General features: G+C 39.1%; 1 protein-coding gene across 26 annotated transcripts in view; it reads left to right on the top strand.

Annotated features, from left to right (window-relative positions):
• The window catches only part of G3BP2 (G3BP stress granule assembly factor 2), an 86,959-nt gene that overhangs the window by 52,433 nt on the left and 14,476 nt on the right, over nucleotides 1–20,050 (top strand). For all 26 annotated transcript variants that reach the window (XM_060417248.1, XM_060417238.1, XM_060417231.1 and 23 more), the window contains 2 exons: nucleotides 17,462–17,580; nucleotides 19,759–19,840. In XM_060417248.1, the coding sequence (XP_060273231.1) occupies nucleotides 17,486–17,580; nucleotides 19,759–19,840 (177 nt within the window). In that variant the 5' untranslated portion in view covers nucleotides 17,462–17,485. The remainder of the gene's footprint in view (nucleotides 1–17,461; nucleotides 17,581–19,758; nucleotides 19,841–20,050) is intronic.

Raw genomic sequence — 20,050 nt, 5'->3', positions numbered from 1 at the left:
AGGAGAACTGCTACCAGACAGCTCTTGAGTTTGAATAGTATTGGCACTGTTGGTAGTAGGTTATTTTCATTACCCACAATTCACTTAATGAAAACGTCCCTATCAGTTACTGAAAATATATGAATACCAGTAGTGTCTTTAGGTTAACAGTTTCCTTGTCCTGAAGAATAATTGTTGTTAATTGCCCATTATCAGGATTGAAAATTCTTCCCTTGATTGTTTAAATAAGACTTTTGCCCACATATTTTATACTGAGTAAGTATGGAGGTGAGGAATGACCCCTTTTCAAGGCTGATTTTGATAATTACAAACTAGAGGGTTGTTCCTGAACTTAAATTCAGTAGAATTTAATTGACAGACATGACTCTGTCCGCTGGGAAACATTTAAAAGCTGACAGAACAAGTTCCATCTCCTGGAACTCTGGACTGGCTTCAGCAGCAGTGTAATCAGTTTCTTGATGGCTGTCCTTCAGCTTGTTTTCATCTTTTAAATTCTAGATGTTTTACCCTATGTTGATAGTATAGGTGTGTTGGGATGACTGTTGTGGATTTCTTTTTGTTACTGTCTTTTGTCTTTTAACTTCTCCCTACAGTATCAAATAAACTAACAGTTGGACTTTAAATTTTTTTTATATTCTTGCATCCCTGAATGGTCTTCAAAAGTGGTAGTTCTTAAACAGATATAATGAAAACATCACTGTCCTAGGGAGGAGACCTGATTTCAAATGCTCTCTCTCATAACTGAGGGACTTTGAACTCCTTTCCTTAGGCTCTTAACATGGTGGCTTTCTTTTCTGTAAATGAAGGTATTATCCTATCTATCTCAAGGAGGTAAAGGGATGTGTAGGTTACTTGTTTAAGGTTACCTTAAAGCATAATATAAATACACACTAATTTTTGTGGGGCAACATTTCCACTTTAATGCTTGGTCACTTTTAATAGCTTCTGAACTTAAAAACTCACCTCCTTATCTTTGGGGCCCTTGGAAAGAAAAGGCTTAATCCACAACTATCTCTCATTTCTGTGACGTGCTTAGATCTTATTTGTGATGCTTTCATTCCATGGTGTGCCACAACAAATTGAAGGTTGCTGCTTTCAGATTAGATAAGCGTTGCTGTTTTGATTGGTAAAGTCATTTTAAATAGAGACCCTTTGATAGTTCCAAAGGTTTCTATTTTACTATGGGGTTAGCTTTTAAGAATGGGTATTACAGCCCATGCTTCAGTGACAGTGGACCTGAGCCTGACTAGTGTGAGCCAGCCAGGAGTGAGGGGCTCTAGAGAGGAAGGGGTGGGGAATAATTATTCAATAGTAAGAGATAAGTTCTGTCCTAGCATAGACATAGCCTTTGGTAACATAGTGTCTGATCAGAGAATTGCATCTTCTTTCTAGGAGTTCACTTTTTTTTTTTTAAATAGAAAGCAAGATAGAGTACTGCTTCTAACTTCACAATACTGAAAAATTATTTTTGTAGAACTTTTTGTTTTCCAAAATGTCATTTTCTTTTCGCTTCTTGACTTTTTTAAAAAACAAGACAACATGGGGTCTCAACTTTTTTAGCAGTTTTTATCTTGGATTTTTTTTTCCCTGAGTATTAAATTGTGATGGAATTTCATGTAATTAGTTTGCAATAACTGAAATTCCCCATCCCCAACTGTTTGAGCTAAAGATCCTGCAGTTCTCATCACTCGTTATAGATGGTGGTCAGAGTATTCCAGGCTCTTTGAAGAGTGAATTTTCAATTCTGCATTTTGATGCTTATGGGGCTTCCCAGGTGACTCAGTCATAAAAGAATCTGCCTGCAATATGGAGACCCTGGTTTGGTCCCTGGGTTGGGACGATCCCCTGGAGAAGGGAATGGCAACGCACTCCAGTATTCTTGGCTGGAGAATCCCCAGGCAAAGAGGAGCCCCAGAGGAGGCTGGTGGGCCACAGTCCATGGGGTTGCAAAGTGTCGGGCATGACTGAGCAACTAACACTCACTCACTTTGATACTTATATATGGTTGAGGTGCAGCTAGGTGTTTAGCAGTTTAGTATAGTTAGATTTTATGATCATGTGTAGATAGAGCCATTTTATTACTGAGTAGAGAATGGAGGTGCCATCTCAGAGATTCCTAAGATTAAAAATTATTAAAGGAACACAAAAGTTTTTCACTTGGATAACCTTATCTTTTGTATTGTATTCTGCACTGATCATTGTTTTGCAGTAGTAGATCTAAAGAATTAATTTCATTTTCCTGTCCAAGTGCATACATTGCCCTTCATGTTATTGAAATCATACTTTAGTTGCAGATTTTATATTTCATCATTTTCCCCCTATGGTTTTAGCCTTTGACAGTATTTTAATGACTGCATATGAACTGATGTTCCACAGTTGGTGTTCAGTATATTACATTTTTATTTTCAAGACCATTAAATTAACATTAAGCTATCAGGAAAAAAATAGTACTATATCGGGTAAGCATACCAGATGTTTTTAAAATTACCTCTTGGAAACAACAATATTCCACTGTACCTTTGGGTCTCCGCAGTAAGTTTCTTTTTGTTTCTCTGTGTAGCTGCTCATTTTAAATTCCAACATGGTATAGCTTTACTAGTCTGTTCCCCTCCACCTCCACCTACTCAACTTCAATTAGTTGGTAGTATTTAAGCACACTCAAGATTTTAACGATAAATTGTCACTAATGTAGCCATAATGTCAGATTATTTTTGCTCTGCTACTAGTGCTAAATTAATTTTCACACTTTTGATCTTTATTTTAGAGCCATGTTTTCGAACCAATAACATGTATCTGCTATGGTTATCAGAGAGCCAAGTGAAAATTTTAAAATGTTTTTTAAAATTACAAAATTAATTATACTCTTTTTAATACTCAATAAATAGTTTACCAGTGGTGGTGCGAACTGATATGCAGTTTTTTTTCCCCCTAGACCCACAACACATTTTATCTTGTATACTTCTTTTTGTATTATCCCTTTTTTTCCCCCCGAAGATGGGATTTGAAGCATTCTAGAATTTACTGTTTCTCCCAGCAGTCTTGATTCCAGCTTGTGATTCATCTATCTCAGTATATCACATTATGTCCTCTGCATATAAATTAAATAAGCAGAGTGACGACATACAGCTTTGTGTTCCTTTCCCAATTTTGAATTCTGTTGTACTATGTCCAGTTCTGTTAATAACTTACTTCTTGACCTGCATGTAGATTCCTTGGGAGACTGGTAAAGTGATTTGGTACTCCTATTTCTGAAAGAATTTTCCACAGTTTGCTATGATTCACTCAGTCAAAGGCTTTCTCGTAGTCTATGAAGCAGAAGTGGATGCTTTTCTGGAATTCTCTTGCTTTCTATGATCCAACAAAATGTTGGCAATCTGATCTCTGGTTCCTCTCTGCTTTTTCTAAATCTAGCTTGTACATCTGTAAGTTCTTGATTCACATACTGTTGAAGCCCAGCTTGAAGGATTTTGAGCATTATGGTGCTAGCATGTGAAATGAGTGTGATTATGTTGTAGTTTGAACATCTTTGGCTTTGCCTTTCTTTGGGATTGGAATGAAAACTGATTTTTTCCATTCCTGTGGCCACTGCTGAGTTTTCCAAATTTGCTGACACATTGAGTGCAGCACTTTAACAGCATCATCTTTTAGGATTTGAAATAGCTCAACTGGAATTATATCACTTCCACTAGCTTTGTTTGTAGTGATGCTTCCTCAGACCCACTTGACTTACACCCTAGGATGTCTGGCTCTAGGTGGGTGATCACACCATCGTGGTTATCAGAGTCATTAAGACCTTTTTGTATAGTTCTTCTGTGTATTCTTGCCACCTCTTAATCTCTTCTGGTTCTGTTGGGTCGTTACCATTTCTGTCCTTTATCATGCCTATTCTTTCATGAAATGTTCCCTTGGCATCTCTGATTTTCCTGGAGAGAGCTCTTCTTGTTGTTATTCAGTGGCTCAGTTGTGTCCAACTGTTTGCGGCCTCATGGACTACACACCAGGCTTCCCTGTGCTTCACTGTTTCCCAGAGTTTGCTCAAACTATGTCTATTGAATTGGTGATGTGATCCAACCATCTTGTCCTCTGTCATCCCCTTCTCCTCCTGCTTCAGTCTTCCCCAGCATCAGGGTCTTTTCCAATGAGTCACCTCCTCATATCAGGTGGCCAAAGTATTGGAGCTTCAGCTTCAGCATCAGTCCTTCCAATGAATATGCAGGGTTGATTTCCTTCAGGATGGGCTGGTTTGATCTCCTTGCAGTCCAAGGGACTCTCAAGTCCTCTCCAACACCACAGTTCAAAGGCATCAGTTCTTCACCGCTCAGTCTTTTTTATTGTCCAGCTCTTACATTCATATATGACTACTGAAAAAACCATACCTTTGATGATATGGAACTTTGTTGGCCAAGTAATACCTGTGCTTTTTAATATGCTGTCTAGGCTTGTCCTAGCCTTTCTTCCAAGGAGCAGGCATCTTTTAATTTCATGGCTGCAGTTACTGTCTGCAGTGATTTTGGGGCCCAAGAAAGTAAAAGTCTGTCACTGTTTCCATTGTTTCCCCCATCTGTTTGGAATGAAGTGATGGGACAGATGCCATGATCTTTGTTTTTTGAATGTTGAGTTTTAACCAGTTTTTTCACTCTCTTTCACCTTCATCAAGAGGCACTTTAGTTCCTCTTCGCTTCCTACCATTTGAGTGGTATCATCAGCATATCTGAGGTTGTTTATATTTCTCTCAGCAATCTTGATTGACAAGGACATTTCATATGATGTACTCTTCATGGAAGTTAAAAAAGCAGGGTGACAATATACAGCCTTGATATACTCTCCCAGTTTTGAACCAGTCCGTTGTTCCATGTCTGGTTCTACCTGTTGTTCTGGATCTGCATATAGGTTTCTCAGGAGGCAGATAGGTGGTGTAGTATTCCTGTTTCTTGAAGAATTTTCTACGGTTTGCTGTGATCCACACAGTCAAAGGCTTTAGCCTAGTCAATGAAGCAGAAGCAGATAATTTTTGGAATTCTCTTGCTTTTGCTGTGATCCAACAGATGTTGGCAATTTGATCTCTCGTTCCTCTGTCTTTTCTAAATCCAGTTTGTACATCTGGAAATTCTCAATTCACATACTGTTGAAACCTAGCTTCCCATACTGAAAAAAAGTCTATCTTCTTTCCCATTCTGTTGTTTTGCTCTATTTCTTTGCATTGTTCACATAAGAAGGCCTTCTTATCTCTCCTTGCTATTCTTTGGAACTCTGCATTCAGTTGGGTGTATCTTTCCCTTTCTCCTTGCCCTTCCCTTTTCTGCTTTCCTCAGCTATTGGTAAAGCCTCCTCAGACAACCACTTTGCCTTCTTGCATTTCTTTTTCCTTAGGATGGTTTTGGCCACTGCCTCTCCTGTACAATGTAATGAACCTCCATCCTTATCTTCAGGCACTATTGTCTACCAGATCTAATCCCTTGAATCTACTTGTCACCTTTGCTGTATATTTATAAGAGATTTGATTTAGGTCATACCTGAATGCTTAGTGACTTTGCCTACTTCCTTCAATTTACGTCTGAATTTTGGAATAAGGGGCTTATGATCTGAGTGATCCTCAGATTGCTCCGGGTCTTGTTTTTGCTGACTGTACAGAGCTTCTCCATCTTCAGCTGCAAAGAACATATCAGTCTGATTTCAGTATTGACCATCTGGTGATGTTCATGTGTAGAGTCTTCTCTTGTATTTTTGGGAACGGTGTTTGCTATGACTAGTGTGTTCATTGGATGAAACTCTGTTATCCTTTGCTGTGCTTCATTTTGCACTCCAAGGCTAAATTTACTTGTTATTCTTGTATCTCCCGACATCTTACTTTTGCATTCTAGTCCTGTATGATGAAAAGGACATCTTTTTGGGGGGTTCTAGAAGGTGTTGTAGATCTTCATAGAACTGGTCAGCTTCAGCTTTTTCAGCATCAGTGTTTGGAGCATAGACTTGGATTACTGTGATATTGAATGGTTACCTTGAAAATGAACCAAGATCATTCTGTTGTTTTTGATGTTGCACCCAAGTAGTGCATTTCAGACTCTTGTTGACCGTGAGGGCTACTCCTTTTCTTCTGAGGGCTTCTTTCCCACAGTAGTATGTAAAATAGTCATCTGAATTAAATTCAGGCATTCCCATCCATTTTAGTTCACTGATTCCTGAGATGTTGATACTCACTCTTGTCCTCTTCTGCTTGACCACATCCAATTTACCTTGATTTACCTTTACCTAACATTCCAGGTTCCTATGCAATAATAATACTCAAAACTCTCCAAGCCAGGCTTCATCAGTACATGAACGATGAATCTCCACATGTTCAAGCTGGATTTAGAAAAGGCAGAGGAACCAGAGATCAAATTGCCAACATCAACTATATCATCGAAAAAGCAAGAGAGTTCCAGAAAAACATCTACTTTTGCTTTGTTGACTATGCCAAAGCCTTTGACTGTGTGGATCACAACAAACTGTGGAAAATTCTGGAAGAGATGGGAATACCAATCCACTTGATCTGTTCCCTGAGAAATCTGTATGCAGGTCAAGAAGCAACATTTAGAATTGGACACGGAACAGCAGACTGGTTCCAAATCGGGAGAGGAGTATGTCAAGGCTGTATATTGTCACCCTGCTTATTTAACTTATATGCAGAGTACATGAGAAATGCTGGGCTGGAAGAAGCACAAGCTGGAATGAAGATTGCCAGGAGAAATAGCAATAACCCTGAACATGCAGATGACACCACGCTTATGGCAGAAAGTGAAGAACTAAAGAGCCTCTTGATGAAAGTGAGAGAGGAGAGTGAAAAAGTTGGCTTAAAACTCAGTATTCAGAAAACTAAGATCATGGCCTCTCGTCCCATCACTTCATGGCAAATAGATGGGGAAGGAATGGAAACAGTGAGAGACTTTATCTTTTTGGGCTCCAAAATCCCTGCAGATGGTGACTGCAGCCATGAAATTAAAAGATGCTTGCTCCTTGGAAGAAAAGTTATGATCAACCTAGATAGTATACTAAAAAGCTTTAGTAATGTTTCATTAAGAAAGAGACATTTCTTTGCCGACTAAGGTCCATCTAGTCAAAGCTATGGTTTTTCCAATAGTCATGTATGAATGTGAGAGTTGGACTGTAAAGAAAGCTGAGTGGTGGCAAGAATTGATGCTTTTGAACTGTGGTGTTGGAGAAGACTCTTGAGAGTCCCTTGGACTGCAAGGACATCCAACCAGTCTGTGCTAAAGGAAATCAGTCCTGAATATTCATTGGAGGGACTGACGTTGAAGCTGAAACTCCAATACTCTGGCCACCTGATGTGAAGAACTAACTCATTTGAAAACACCCTGATGCTGGGAAAGATTGAAGGTGGGAGGATAGAGGATGAGATGGTTGGGTGGCATCATTGACGTGATGGACATGAGTTTGAGTATGCTCCAGGAGTTGGTGATAGACAGGGAAGCCTGGCGTACTGCAGTCCATGGGATTGCAAAGACTCGGACACGACTGAGCGACTGAACTGAACTGAATGTTCCAAGTTCCTATCCACTATTGTTTTTTACAGCATCACACTTTATCTTCACCACCAGACACATCCAAGCTGAGCATCATTTCTGCTTTGGCCCAGCAGCTTCATTCTTTCTGGAGGTGTTAGTAATTGCCTTTCCTTCTTCCCCAGTAGGGCTTCCCTGGTGGCTCAGAGGATAAAGCATCTGCCTGCAATGCAGGAGACCCGGGGTTGATCCCTGGGTGGGGAAGATCCCCTGGAGAAGGACGTGACAACCCACTCCAGTATTGTTGCCTGGAGAATCCCATGGACAGAGAAGTCTGGCGGGCTACAGTCCACGGGGTTACAAAGAGTCGGACACGACTGAGTGACTTCACTTTTTTCCTTTCTTTCTTCCCCAGTAGCATATCAAACACTTTCTAACCTGGGGGCATCTTCTGGTGTCATACCTTTTTGCTGTTTCATACTCTTCGTGGGTTTCTCATGGCAAGAAATTGGCAGCGGGTTTCCATTCCCTCCTCCAGTGGACCTTCTCCATGTTTTGTCAGAACTCTTTGCTATGAACTGTCCTCCTTGGGTGGCCCAACAGGCCGTGGCTTATAGCTTCATTGAGTTAGGCATGCCCCTTCACCCGGAGAAGGCATACATGAAGGGGAGCATTAACTTTATCTTTGAGTAATACTTTGGAAACTCGTTTATGTTGTTGCATTTTGCATGCTAAGTTGCTTTAGTTGTGTCTGATTCTTTGTGACCCTATAAATGCAGTGTAGCCCGCCAGGCTCCTCTGTCCATGAGACTTTGCACACAAGAAGAATGAGCTGCCAACCCAGGGATGGAACCCATTTCTCTTAGGTCTCCTGTATTGGCAGGTGGATCTTTACCTTGAGTGCTACCTGCATATTATTGGTAAATTATTTTTATTGCCAAGTAGTATTTGATTATTTGGATTTACCAGTTTGTTCATTCACCTGGCTAATGATCATTTAGTTGTGTTCCAGGTTTTGAGTGTTAATAAAGTTGCTAGAAAAAACATACAGTTCTCTGTATAGACATATGCTTAATTTCTTTTGCATAAATATCTAGGAATGGAATTGCTGGGTAATATGAGACATGTATGTTTACTTTTATGAGAAACTGCCATACTGTTTTCCAAAATAAGTACCTTTTTTCAATTCCTACCAACTTTTCCCATCCTTGCAAGCACTCAGTACTTTTAGATTTTGATGTAAGTATTATTAAAGATATTTAGTGCTATGTCATCATGGTTTTAACTTCCAAATTTTAAAAAAAGTATTTATTTATTGGCTTTGCTGGGTCTTGCGCTTTTCTCTAGAAGCAGCAAGTGGGGGCTGCTCATTGTGGTACCTTCTCTTGTTGCTGAGCGTGGGTTCTAGAGCACAGACTCAATAGTTGTGGCACATAGGCTTAACCCACCAGGCGCCTCTGTTAATGGGGATTCTCCAGGCAAAAATACTGGAGTGGTTTGCCATGTCCTCCTCCAGGGGATCTTCCCAACCCAGGGATCGAATCCCGGTCTCCTCCATTACAGACGAATTCTTTACTGCCTCTCTGAGCCACCAGAGAAGCTGAAAAATTCTTGAGTGGGTAGCGTATCTCTTCTCCAGGGAAACTTCCTGACCCAGGGATCGAACCAGGGTTTCCTGCATTGCAGGAGGATTCTTTACCAGCTGAGCTACCAGGGTTGCAACTAAGCGCTGGGGCAGCTAAAAGAAAAAGAAAACTAGAGTGTAAAAGATTGGCTTTCAAAATGTTTTGAAATTACATGATTAATGACTTAATTATTTTTTCATTAGCATTCCAACATTGCATCAGATGGTAAATCATATGCCTGTAATATAGGAGACCCAGGTTTGATCTCTTGGTTGGGGAAGATCCCCTGAAGAAGGGGATGGCTACCCACTCCAGTATTCTTGCCTGGAGAATTCCATGGACAGAGGAGCCTGGCCAGTTACAGTCCATGGGGTTGCAAAGAGTCAGACACAACTGAGAAACTAATACACAATTGTCATAGCATTATATAAGTTTGTGTACAGCAAGATGATTAGACTTACATACATTATGAAATGATTATCATAATAAGTGTTTGACTGTCCATCCTCTCATACAGATAAGAAATTATAGGAATAGAAAGAAAAAGTTTGTGATGTGACCTCTTTGAATTGACTTTCTTAACAGCTTTCATATGTAACAGAGAGCAGTGTTAATATCTCTTAACAGCTTTCATATGTAACATAGAGCAGTGTTAATAACTTAAGTTTATCATGTACATTACATCCCTCATAGCACTTTAGAAAGTATTGAAATACCTTTGTATTTTGGTAGGCTCCTTCTCTTAAGAGTGTTTTGTGGTTTTTTTTCGGCCATGCTTTGTGGCATGCACAATCTTAGTTCCTTGACCACGGATGAAACCCCTGCCCTTGGCAGTGGAAGCATGAAGTCATAACCACTGGACCACCAGGGAGTTCCCTTTAGAAGTCTTCAGCATCACAGATTTGTTCAACAATTTTTTTTTAAATCCTCTTAAGTACAAAGGAATGGTAGATGCTGCAAAGAATCTCTTGAGCATCTCCTGGAAGCATAACACTGCCAGGCCTTTGTTTAGTATTAACTTAAGGAATCTTCCAAACAGGAGAGGGTTATGCCTGTGCGCATGCACACATTACTAGGACTAAATGTGTTAATAAAAAGAGCCAAAGATGATACACGTTGTACTTAGAAGAAATGATTAGTCCTGCCTCAGGGACCTAGTTAAGAAAGCCAGGTAGGATTGGAATAGGATCTTGAGTATGTTTTTGAAAAGCCCATGAAGGAGAATTGATGGTTTTGAAGAGATGGTCGTTCCCTAAATATTTTCTCTTTTATTAATAGCTTTGATTTGGAATACTTAACTTCCATCTTCTGCATGCCAGATTTCTGTTCCTGTTCCAGTTCAAGTGGTACATTCATTGTGGTAGGGCTGTAGCATTTATCACATTAGATACTTGCATTTAGGAATTCTGTCTCCCACTGGACTTGAAATTTCTTTGGAGCAGCAGATCAAGTCTGTTATATTCACCTCTCTCTTTCCTTGCATAGTTTCTGGCCCTTAGACAGTATGTATTTAATAAATATTGAATGAATTTTTATTGCTCCACCTATTTATCCAGCTGGTGTTGAATGAAGTAGGACAGTAGCCTAGAGTATGAAAATTGCAAGTTCAGGGAAAGATGCTAAGTAGTATGATACTCTTGTTTATTTGCTCAGTCGTGTCTGACTCTTTGCAACCCCATGGACTGTGGCCCTACAGGCTCCTCTGTCCCTGGGTTTCTCCAGTCAAGAATATTCGAGTGGATTGCCATTTTCTCTGAGGGATGTTCCTAACCAAGGGATTGAAACCAAGTCTCCTGCATTGCAGGTGGATTCTTCACCATCTGAGCCACCAAGAACATAGAATTTGTTTAGAGAGGTGAGAAGTGTAGGGGAAGGTACATTTGAAATGTTGGTTAGGGCTGTGTATATCAGCCTGGATTTCTGTGGAAGGCATAATACTTCAAACTGAATGCAGGTGTTTCAATTTTACATGTACAATGAATGCTACACATGATACAGAAGTTTGGAAGACTTTTTTTTTTTTTAATGAGGACATTAAACTTAGAAAAATTATTCCTTTATTTTTGGTCGTGGTGGATCTTTGTTGCTGTGTTGTGGGCTTTCTCTGTTTGAGTGAGCAGGTGCTGCCCTTCCTTGTGCTCCGGCTTCTAACTGAGGTGGCTTCTTTTGTTGCTGAGCACTTGCTCTAGGCACAGAGGCTCAGTAGTTGTGGTCATGGGCCTAGTTGCTCCACGGCATGTGGAATCCTCTCAGAACAGGAACCTCACCCCTGACCCCTGCGTTGGCAGGCGAATTCCCATCCACTGTACCAGTTTGGAAGGCTTTTGAGAAAGAACTGAAAGAGTCTGAATTTAGTGGGAAACAGAAAGGGTGGGACAAATTCCAAGAGATTTTTGAGTTGTCAAGATTTTACTTGGAAGCTTTTTAAAGAGGACAAGTCACTTAGGACTGAGCTTTCAAGTCAAAAAGGTGGTGGCATCATTAACAGACACAAGGAAACTGCTCTATCTGTATAGGGGAGCATGTATGTATTGGTTTACTTATGAGATCATGTGTGCGTATTCAGCAAGGGGTTAAGATGTCAAATTTGAATTCTGGCAGAGACTACATACAAATTTAGGTAAATCTGGGAGCTGAAGTTGTTTGATGATCAGTAATTGACGCATTAGAAGACAGACCTTGAGAACTTTGCATTTTAATGAGAAGAAAAGTTGCCTCATGGTAGAACTCTAGAAGTGTTAGGAGGAGGTGAGCATCAGTGGTGATGCAGACTGGTAGAAGACTGAGGTCATTGGATTTTTGAGAATTGTGACTTTCTAGAGAATTACATTTAAGGGAGAACTGGGTTATAATATTTGAGAAGGGGAGTAGAGAAGGGGAAGACTAAGATAGATGCACGGTTAGTAATTTAGGTCAGAATATGATTAATAGAGTGCAGAGTGCATGATAGCTCCTTGGCAAAGTTATGACCAACCTAGACAGCATATTAAAAAGCAGAGACATTACTTGTACAATAAAGGTCCATCTAGTCAAAGCTACGGTTTTTCCAGTAGTCATATATGGATGTGAGAGTTGGACTGTGAAGAAAGCTGAGCGCCAAAGAATTGATGCCTTTGGACTGTGCTGTTGGAGAAGACTCTTGAGAGTCCCTTGGACAGCAGGGAGATCCAACCAGTCCATCTTAAAGGATATCAGTCCTGAATATTCATTGGAAGGACTGATGCTGAAGCAGAAACTCCAATACTTTGGCCATATGATGCGAAGAACTGACGCATTTGAAAAGACCCTGATGCTGGGAAAGATTGAGGGTGGGAGGAGAAGGGGACGACAGGATGAGATGGTTGGATGGCATCACCAACTCAATGGATGTGAGTTTGAGTAAACTCTGGGAGTTGGTGATGAACAGGGAGGCCTGGTGTGCTGCAGTCATTGGGTCACAAAGACTCAGACATGACTGATGACTGAACTGAACTGAGTGCATGATAAAAAGTACTTTGAGAATTCAGAGGAAAGACAGGAACCAAATAAAAAGATGTTTGAAGATACACAGGAGTTACAGGCAGAGTTAGTGAATGACCTCTGAGGTAGTTGAGGTTCTGTTAAATAGTATGGAAAGCCAGATGTAATCAGGTTGGTATCTTGATGAATAAATAGGGTGATATTGCTTTTAACTGACAGGAAAAGAGTACCTTTTACACTGTACGTTCCAGTGTGACAACAGTCTCCACATAATCACGTGTTTTGGGAGAAAGTAGGACTTTATAGGGGAATTTGACATTCTGTAAAAAGGTGTTAGATGATAATTGCTCTTTGAAGTTGATTAGAGGCTAACAACCTTCTGAAGATTCTTTTTGTACATAAGTATTCTTAAATCTTGCCTGGAAAATCCCATGGACGAAGGAGCCTGGTAGGCTGCAGTTCATGGGGTCGTTAAGAGTCAGACACGACTGAGTGACTTCACTTTCACTTTTCAGTTTCATGCATTGGAGAAAGAAATGGCAACCCACTCCAGTGTTCTTGCCTGGAGAATCCCAGGGATGGGGGAGCCTGATGGGCTGCCGTCTATGGGGTCGCACAGAGTTGGACACGACTGAAGTGACTTAGCAGTAGCAGTATTCTTAAATCTTGGCTCTTTGTTAAACTATATAGTCTTGTAGGTTTGACTAAAGATCACTTCTTAATTTGTGAGTTGAGAAATCACTTAACCATCTCAAAAGGTTAAGGCTTTTTCATGGCTTTAGTTAAAACCCTTTCCTTACTTTGATGTTCAGGGTTTTATTTTATATACAAACATAAATGAAAGGACCCAAATCCCATAAATTTCTTGCCTGTGACTTGGTTTCTTTTCTGTGAATGCATTTCCCTACTCCAGGGGAGAAAACTGAAAGATGGCAGTTCTTTGTGTAAGTAAGTGCAAGTGTTTGTGTAAGTAAGTGTTAGTCGCTCAGTCATGCCCAACTCTTTGTGACCCCATGGACTGCAGCCCATCAGGCTCCTGTATCCATGAGATTTTCCAGAAAAGAATACTGGAGTGGGTTGCCATTTCCTTCTCCAGGGCATCTTCCCAACCCAAGGATTGACCTTGGGTCTCCTGCGCTGCAGGCAGATTCTTTACTGACTGAGCTACAAAGGAAGCCCTTGTAGCTTCCCATGTTGTTTGTGTAGAATACATTAACCTGTTGTTAAAAGTAGAGTGAGGTTGCTTTCCATACCCCTCCCCTCCATACTTTTTACTTTCTGGTTAATGTAGTTGATTTCCCATCAGTCAATTATATTTTAGCCCTCTAAATTGAGTCCATTTAAGTCAGTGTATTTAATTGGAACACCATCCTCTATGTAACATCTTCATTTCATCTATTCCCTGTGGGAGTTTACCTGTAACTTTTAAAAACTGGACTTTGCACAGCCTCTTATGCGTAGCTGTTTGTTTAGGCTTTTACCAGGTTAGCACTGCTTTATCTCATTCCCCATTCAAAGTTCACTTTTCAGGTTATCTCTTTTCAAATAAATGTAATTTATTGAGTAATCAAATAAAAAGTTACCCCCACTGCCAGTTTCTTTTGCCTGTCTCTCTGATCTAAATTGATGATACCATGGCTTCATGGCCATCAACTTTAGTGACTGTAAAGGTAGTGGGCAGTGTGAAGCCTCTCTTGAACTTTGTTACAAAAACTCCAGTGTATTTTGACCTTTCTTTGATATTGATTTGTGTGACACTTTTTTTTTTTTTTTACTTTGGCAGTACGTAGGTGTCAAAAGTGGCAGGTGAATGTGTACTTTATAAATGTGATGGGAAATTGGGATAAGTAACAAAGTCTCACCAGAGAAGGCAATGGCACCCCACTCCAGTACTCTTGCCTGGAAAATCCCATGGATGGAGGAGCCTGGTGGGCTACAGTCCATGGGTCGCTAAGAGTCTGACACGACTGAGCGACTTCACTTTCACTTTTCACTTTCATACATTAGAGAAGGAAATGACAACCCACTCCAGTGTTCTTGCCTGGAGAATCCCAGGGACGGGGAAGCCTGGTGGGCTGCCATCTGTGGGGTCTCACAGAGTCGGACACGACTGAAGCGACTTCGCAGCCACAGCAGCAACAAAGTCTCGCTGAAGAAAATCTGGAAGTAGAGAAGAAAAGGGAAAATGAGAATCCCCAAACTCAGAAACAATACCTAATAGTGTTTTTTGTCATTGACCTTCGAACAAAACTGTTTTGTACATAATATTTTATTCAGAGGGTAGGTTAGTATTTTGCCAAAGCTTGACATCAGTTGTTAACAGTAGTATTAAATGTACATAATTTCCACGTTTTTGTTGTTTTATAAAATTTTACTAGATAAATCTCCTGTTCCTCAACCTTGCCTATTATTCTTAATAGAAATACTGTGGTTTTTTTCTTCACTATTTTTTAAGAGTGTTTATTTGCCTGTGTCTTCATTGTGTCCTAGAGGAGCTTTCCTTTTGGTGCTTGGGCTTTCTAGTTGTGGTGCATGGGCTCAATGGTTGCAATGCTCAGGCTTAGTTGCTCTGTGACAGGTGAGATCTTAGTTCTCCAAACAAGGATTAGCCCCATCCCCTTGCATTGCAAGGTGGATTCTCAAACATTGAGCCATCGGGGGAAGCCCCTGCTTCATTTCTTTAAACATAGCAAATAAGCCTCTTTATGCATCAGGATTTGTTAATCCTTATTGTTGGAGGTTTTTAGGTTTGGGGGAAACTAATGGTACCTGAAGTGACTATGTCTAATTTTGCTTTGTGCTTTATCTTTTTTTAAATGAGTTGATTTAAATGTAGGTTGCACAAAATTTAAGGTAGAGCAAAGATTGAAGAACAGACTGCCTGGATTCTAGGCTGGGTTTACTTTGACCTCACAACTAGGATAGAAATGACTAAGGGAGAACTGAAGGGATAAGCCACTGTGTGAACATTTCTTTTCTTGAATGTGCCACGGGCTCCAAGACAGCACTTTATTCTAGCTTATTTGTTGTTGTGTAGTTGCAGAGTCATGTCCAACTCTTTTGTGACCCCATGAACTGTAGCCTGCCAGGCCGCTCTGTCCATGGGGTTTGGATTTCCCAGACAGGAATACTGGAGTGTGTTGCCATTTCCTTCTCCAGTGGATCTTCCTGTTCCAGGAATTGAACCCACTACTCCTGCATTGGCACATGAATTCTTTACCACTGAGCCACCAGGGAAGCCTTTTATTCTAGCTCTTGGTGGCAAAAAAAAGTTATGAAAGAGAATGCAGTGTTTAAACAGCAGCGGAAGTAAGGATTACCATCACCTGAGGCATAAGGAACAGCTTTTTGCCAGATTTCCAAATTCTGCCTGTGGCCTGGGGCGCCTTCTGCATGGCCTTCGCTTTTAGCTCCTCCAGCGTCTCTGCTCCTCTTTTTGTTACTGCTTGAAAGCCTTACCTTTCTCTTCCATCTCCTTCTCCTGTTTCTTCGGCTGCTTCAAGGACTTCTTGCCACTGCCTCTCCCCCCAGACCCTGGCACTGGAAGCAGTTAAGCATTATATAAAAATATACAAAGAATTTTTTTTAATATCAGTTTCAAGGCAATCGCAAAAGGAGAAACAGGGAACCTAATACAGTATTATGTAAAAATTGAGTTAGGAGTCACCAGGATTAATTTAATAGAGTTTTATCTGTAGGCTCCTTTATGGCTGGTATCTGATTTTTATTAAAAAGCATCACAGTTGTAATGATAATGGTGGGCTATCTTTGTGAAATTTTTAAAAGGGGACCTACTTTGGGGGAATTCCCTGGCAGTCCAGTGGTTTGGACTTCTCACTTTCACTACGGAGGGCATGAGTTTGATCCTTGACAGGGAGCTAAGATCCAGCAAATTTAGTGCAGCAAAAAAAACCCACGTTGAAGTTTATTTGTTAACAGGAATTTAAACTGCATCTTGATTTGCTCAGTAGTTTGACACACACAAACGTGTGTATATATGTGTATTTAAACTAGTGATACTCATATTTTCTCTTTTTTCCTCCCATTTCTCTTAATTCCTAGTGTTATGACTTTTACTGTTTGGAGGGCTATAGGCATAAATTATTTACTTTAAATGATGAAAGGTTATGTTTCTATTATATTTTTTACTTATCTTTGAGAGTTGGGGCTTAGAGGTACGTTTAGGTCGCACCTGACCCATTCTGTTCCCTGTTTGCGTGTCTATATTCCATCAGAGATTATAAACTCCGAAGGCTAGAGTCCTGTTCACTGAGGTATGCCACTTACTATGAACAGTGCCTGACATGTAGTTAGATAATTAATGGCAAGAAAGGTTGAAAAGACATACACTAAATGTGAAACACCATTATCTGAGTATTTCAAGTATTGCTGATTTTTAATGGTAATTATTATGATTTTGAAACAGTGCAATTAATCCCTAGAAGGCGAGAGTATTACATAAAGAAGACAAAAGCTAGTACTGTCTGTAAGTGCAATCTCCCAAGTCTTGAGTTGTGCCCTCTACTTAGTTTTCAAAAACAAACCATTAGAATCTAAGAATGTAGGAGATAATGTTCCCCAAAGGAAAAATATACCATGAGTAAAAAGACTTTATTATGGTGCCACCTAGTCTGAGACAGCACTGGACATGCCACTTCCCCTTGTATTGAGACATAGGGAGATCAAGAAATAGAGACATTGAGACAAAGAGGAAATGGCAAATGTTGGAGGTTATAAGTAGTTATTGGGAATTTATTATTTTACTGTTATTTTTTAATAAGTGATTTTATTTTCATTTGAATGGCTAAGAAAATTTGCTTCATGGTATTTAACAAAGATGACTTTTAAGAGTTATTATTCCTATGTTTGTTTCCCTAGTATTTGACATTGTGCAGCAAAGAAATGGTTATGGAGAAGCCCAGTCCGCTGCTTGTAGGGCGGGAGTTTGTGAGGCAATATTATACTTTGCTGAATAAAGCTCCAGAATATTTACACAGGTAAATTTTAATTGGATTATTTACTATTTTTATTTATGTTTATTTTCTTGAATATGACTACATATAAATTTTGTCTTTCCTGTCTCCTTGCGTCCTGACAAGTATCTTTACAAAGCTCATCCAATATTTTAACAAACTGATGGCATAAAACCCATCTTTTTTCAAGTTTCCTCCTTGAATGAAATCTGCAGTAAGAAAAACACTTATCAGATCCCATTATATAACACATTCACATCTGTACACACACTTAACATACACAATTACATAGTCTGGTATTTTATGTTTCTTCCTTTTTTTAAACTACAGACTTGACCAGCTAATGGGTTCTAGTCTTGATGGGAATCACAGGTTAAGTTTTTCGTTTGGTTTTTGTGTGGTTTTTAAAAGTTCTCTGTAGCAGTGTTAGGAAATGAATCAGTTAATTGATTTCATTTGTGAAAATTCCTTCAGATTGATTCACAAGAAAATATTCCTTTGTGAGATGGCGACAGTAGCCTTATTTACTAGTTTGGCAAGACATGTATAAGCTTACTTTTTTCCAGAGATGGAAATGAAATTGATTTATATTATGAGTAGTATTTATCATTTTTGTTCTACCTGTTGTATTTTTTAGTAGGTCAAAGATAAGTGAAACCTTTGTTGTAGAACACCCTAGCCAGATGAGTTAAGGATAAGTATGTCATTGCCGCTTTGCATGGGAAAGAATGTTAAAGGACTTTTCTCTTTGATATATAGGTTCTCTTTATAAATGTGCTGGGCATTCTAAAGTTCTATTTTTCATTGTGCCCTGCCATTGTTAAGCATGTGTGTAATACTCCCTATGTTATTCCAGGAGACATTTTTAGATAACTGACACTGCCCCCCCAAAAAATGAATCAGTACTTGTACATTTTTATGATTATAAAAATAAAAACATTCCTGTTGACAGTATATGTGAGTTTGAGGGAGAATGGAATTATTAAGGCTTTTCATTATCTGAAATTTTATCTTCACTGTGTAGGTATTAGCATTTTTAACTTTTTCTTAAGTTTGTTTAAAATTTTTCAGTTACTAACACTGTAGTGCATATCCTTACATGTGCGTTTTTGGGCATCTTTCTAGTTGTTTCCTTAGGATAACTTCCTAGAAATAGAACTGTTAAATCAAAGGTATAATTTTCTCTAAAGCTTTTCTTATTCACACTTAACGGCCAAATTGTCCAAATGATAACTGTATACATGCTTGCCAGTAGTACATGAGAGAGAACAGTGTAAACATTAAAAAAAAAATATGGGTAGTGGTTAAAAGCATGGACTCTGGAGCCAGCTGCTCTGACTTGATAGGTGTGTAACATTTGAGGAGTTAATTTAACCTCTTCTGAACTTCAGTTTGTTCATTTAGATAACAGTACTTAGGTTAGTCCTGAGGTTGTTAGGAGACTAGAATGAATCAATATATGTGTAGTGCACTGAGAAAGTTGTTTGTCATAGAGGAAGTCTTCCATGATTTATTGCAATAGGAGCTGAGTTCTCTTTATGAAAAAATTTATTTTGCATATTTGATAACCTTAATTTAGGAAGATCTCCTAGTTGCGTTAATACCAGAGAAACACTATAATTTGTCATGTACATAAGAGCAGTATAAAAGTATTGAGAAATTAGATGCTAAAATAATATATATATATTTTAAACTTGATCTCTGAATTATTTCAATTAATTTAAATCTAAACTTTTAACCTTAGCCTTTGGAATTAGTAGTCATTTGGAACTCTTAGTAGAATGAATGTTAAATAGTATCTGATTCTAAACAGATCTAAACAACTAAGTTTTTATATTTGACAAAAATGGGTAAATAAATAGCATCTGTATTTAGAATATTTTGAATGTCTCATTTTCCCACTTAACAGCATATAGATACAGTAAGATGAGAATAGCTAAAGACAGCATAACTAATAGCCACGCACACTAAGAATTCTATGTCATTGCTCATTTAATCCTTATAGTAACTCTGTGGAGAAGTTACTCTTGTTCCAAGTTACCAAGGAAAGTGAACTTGAAGACTGTAAGTCTCAAGGTTACACAGCTAATAAATGACAGAGCCAGACCTGGAAACTAGCTCTGCTTAATAGCGGGATTCTACTCCCTCTTAGATTTCTTTCACTTCATAACTTAATGTTAATCATTATCAATGCTTTTACAGGTTTTATGGCAGGAATTCTTCTTATGTTCATGGTGGAGTAGATGCTAGTGGAAAGCCCCAGGAGGCTGTCTATGGCCAAAATGTAAGTGTCAATTTCATATACATTTAAGATTATTTTAACCTATTTAAACTTACTTTAATTTGTTTAAGTTAAGATTATTTTATTTAAGTTAAGTTAGAGATTTGGAAAATAGCCTTCTTGTGCCCATGGATTTCTTCTTGACTGTAATTGGTTAGCTGTGCTAAAATTTATGTTGCAATACTTGTCAAATGTGCTTTGAGTTCTTATAAA

This window comes from Ovis aries, chromosome 6 (assembly GCF_016772045.2).
Source record: "Ovis aries strain OAR_USU_Benz2616 breed Rambouillet chromosome 6, ARS-UI_Ramb_v3.0, whole genome shotgun sequence".
Classification (NCBI taxonomy): domain Eukaryota; kingdom Metazoa; phylum Chordata; class Mammalia; order Artiodactyla; family Bovidae; genus Ovis; species Ovis aries.
Note: the sequence above shows the minus strand (reverse complement) of the source record. Positions and strands in the feature narration are given on the sequence as shown.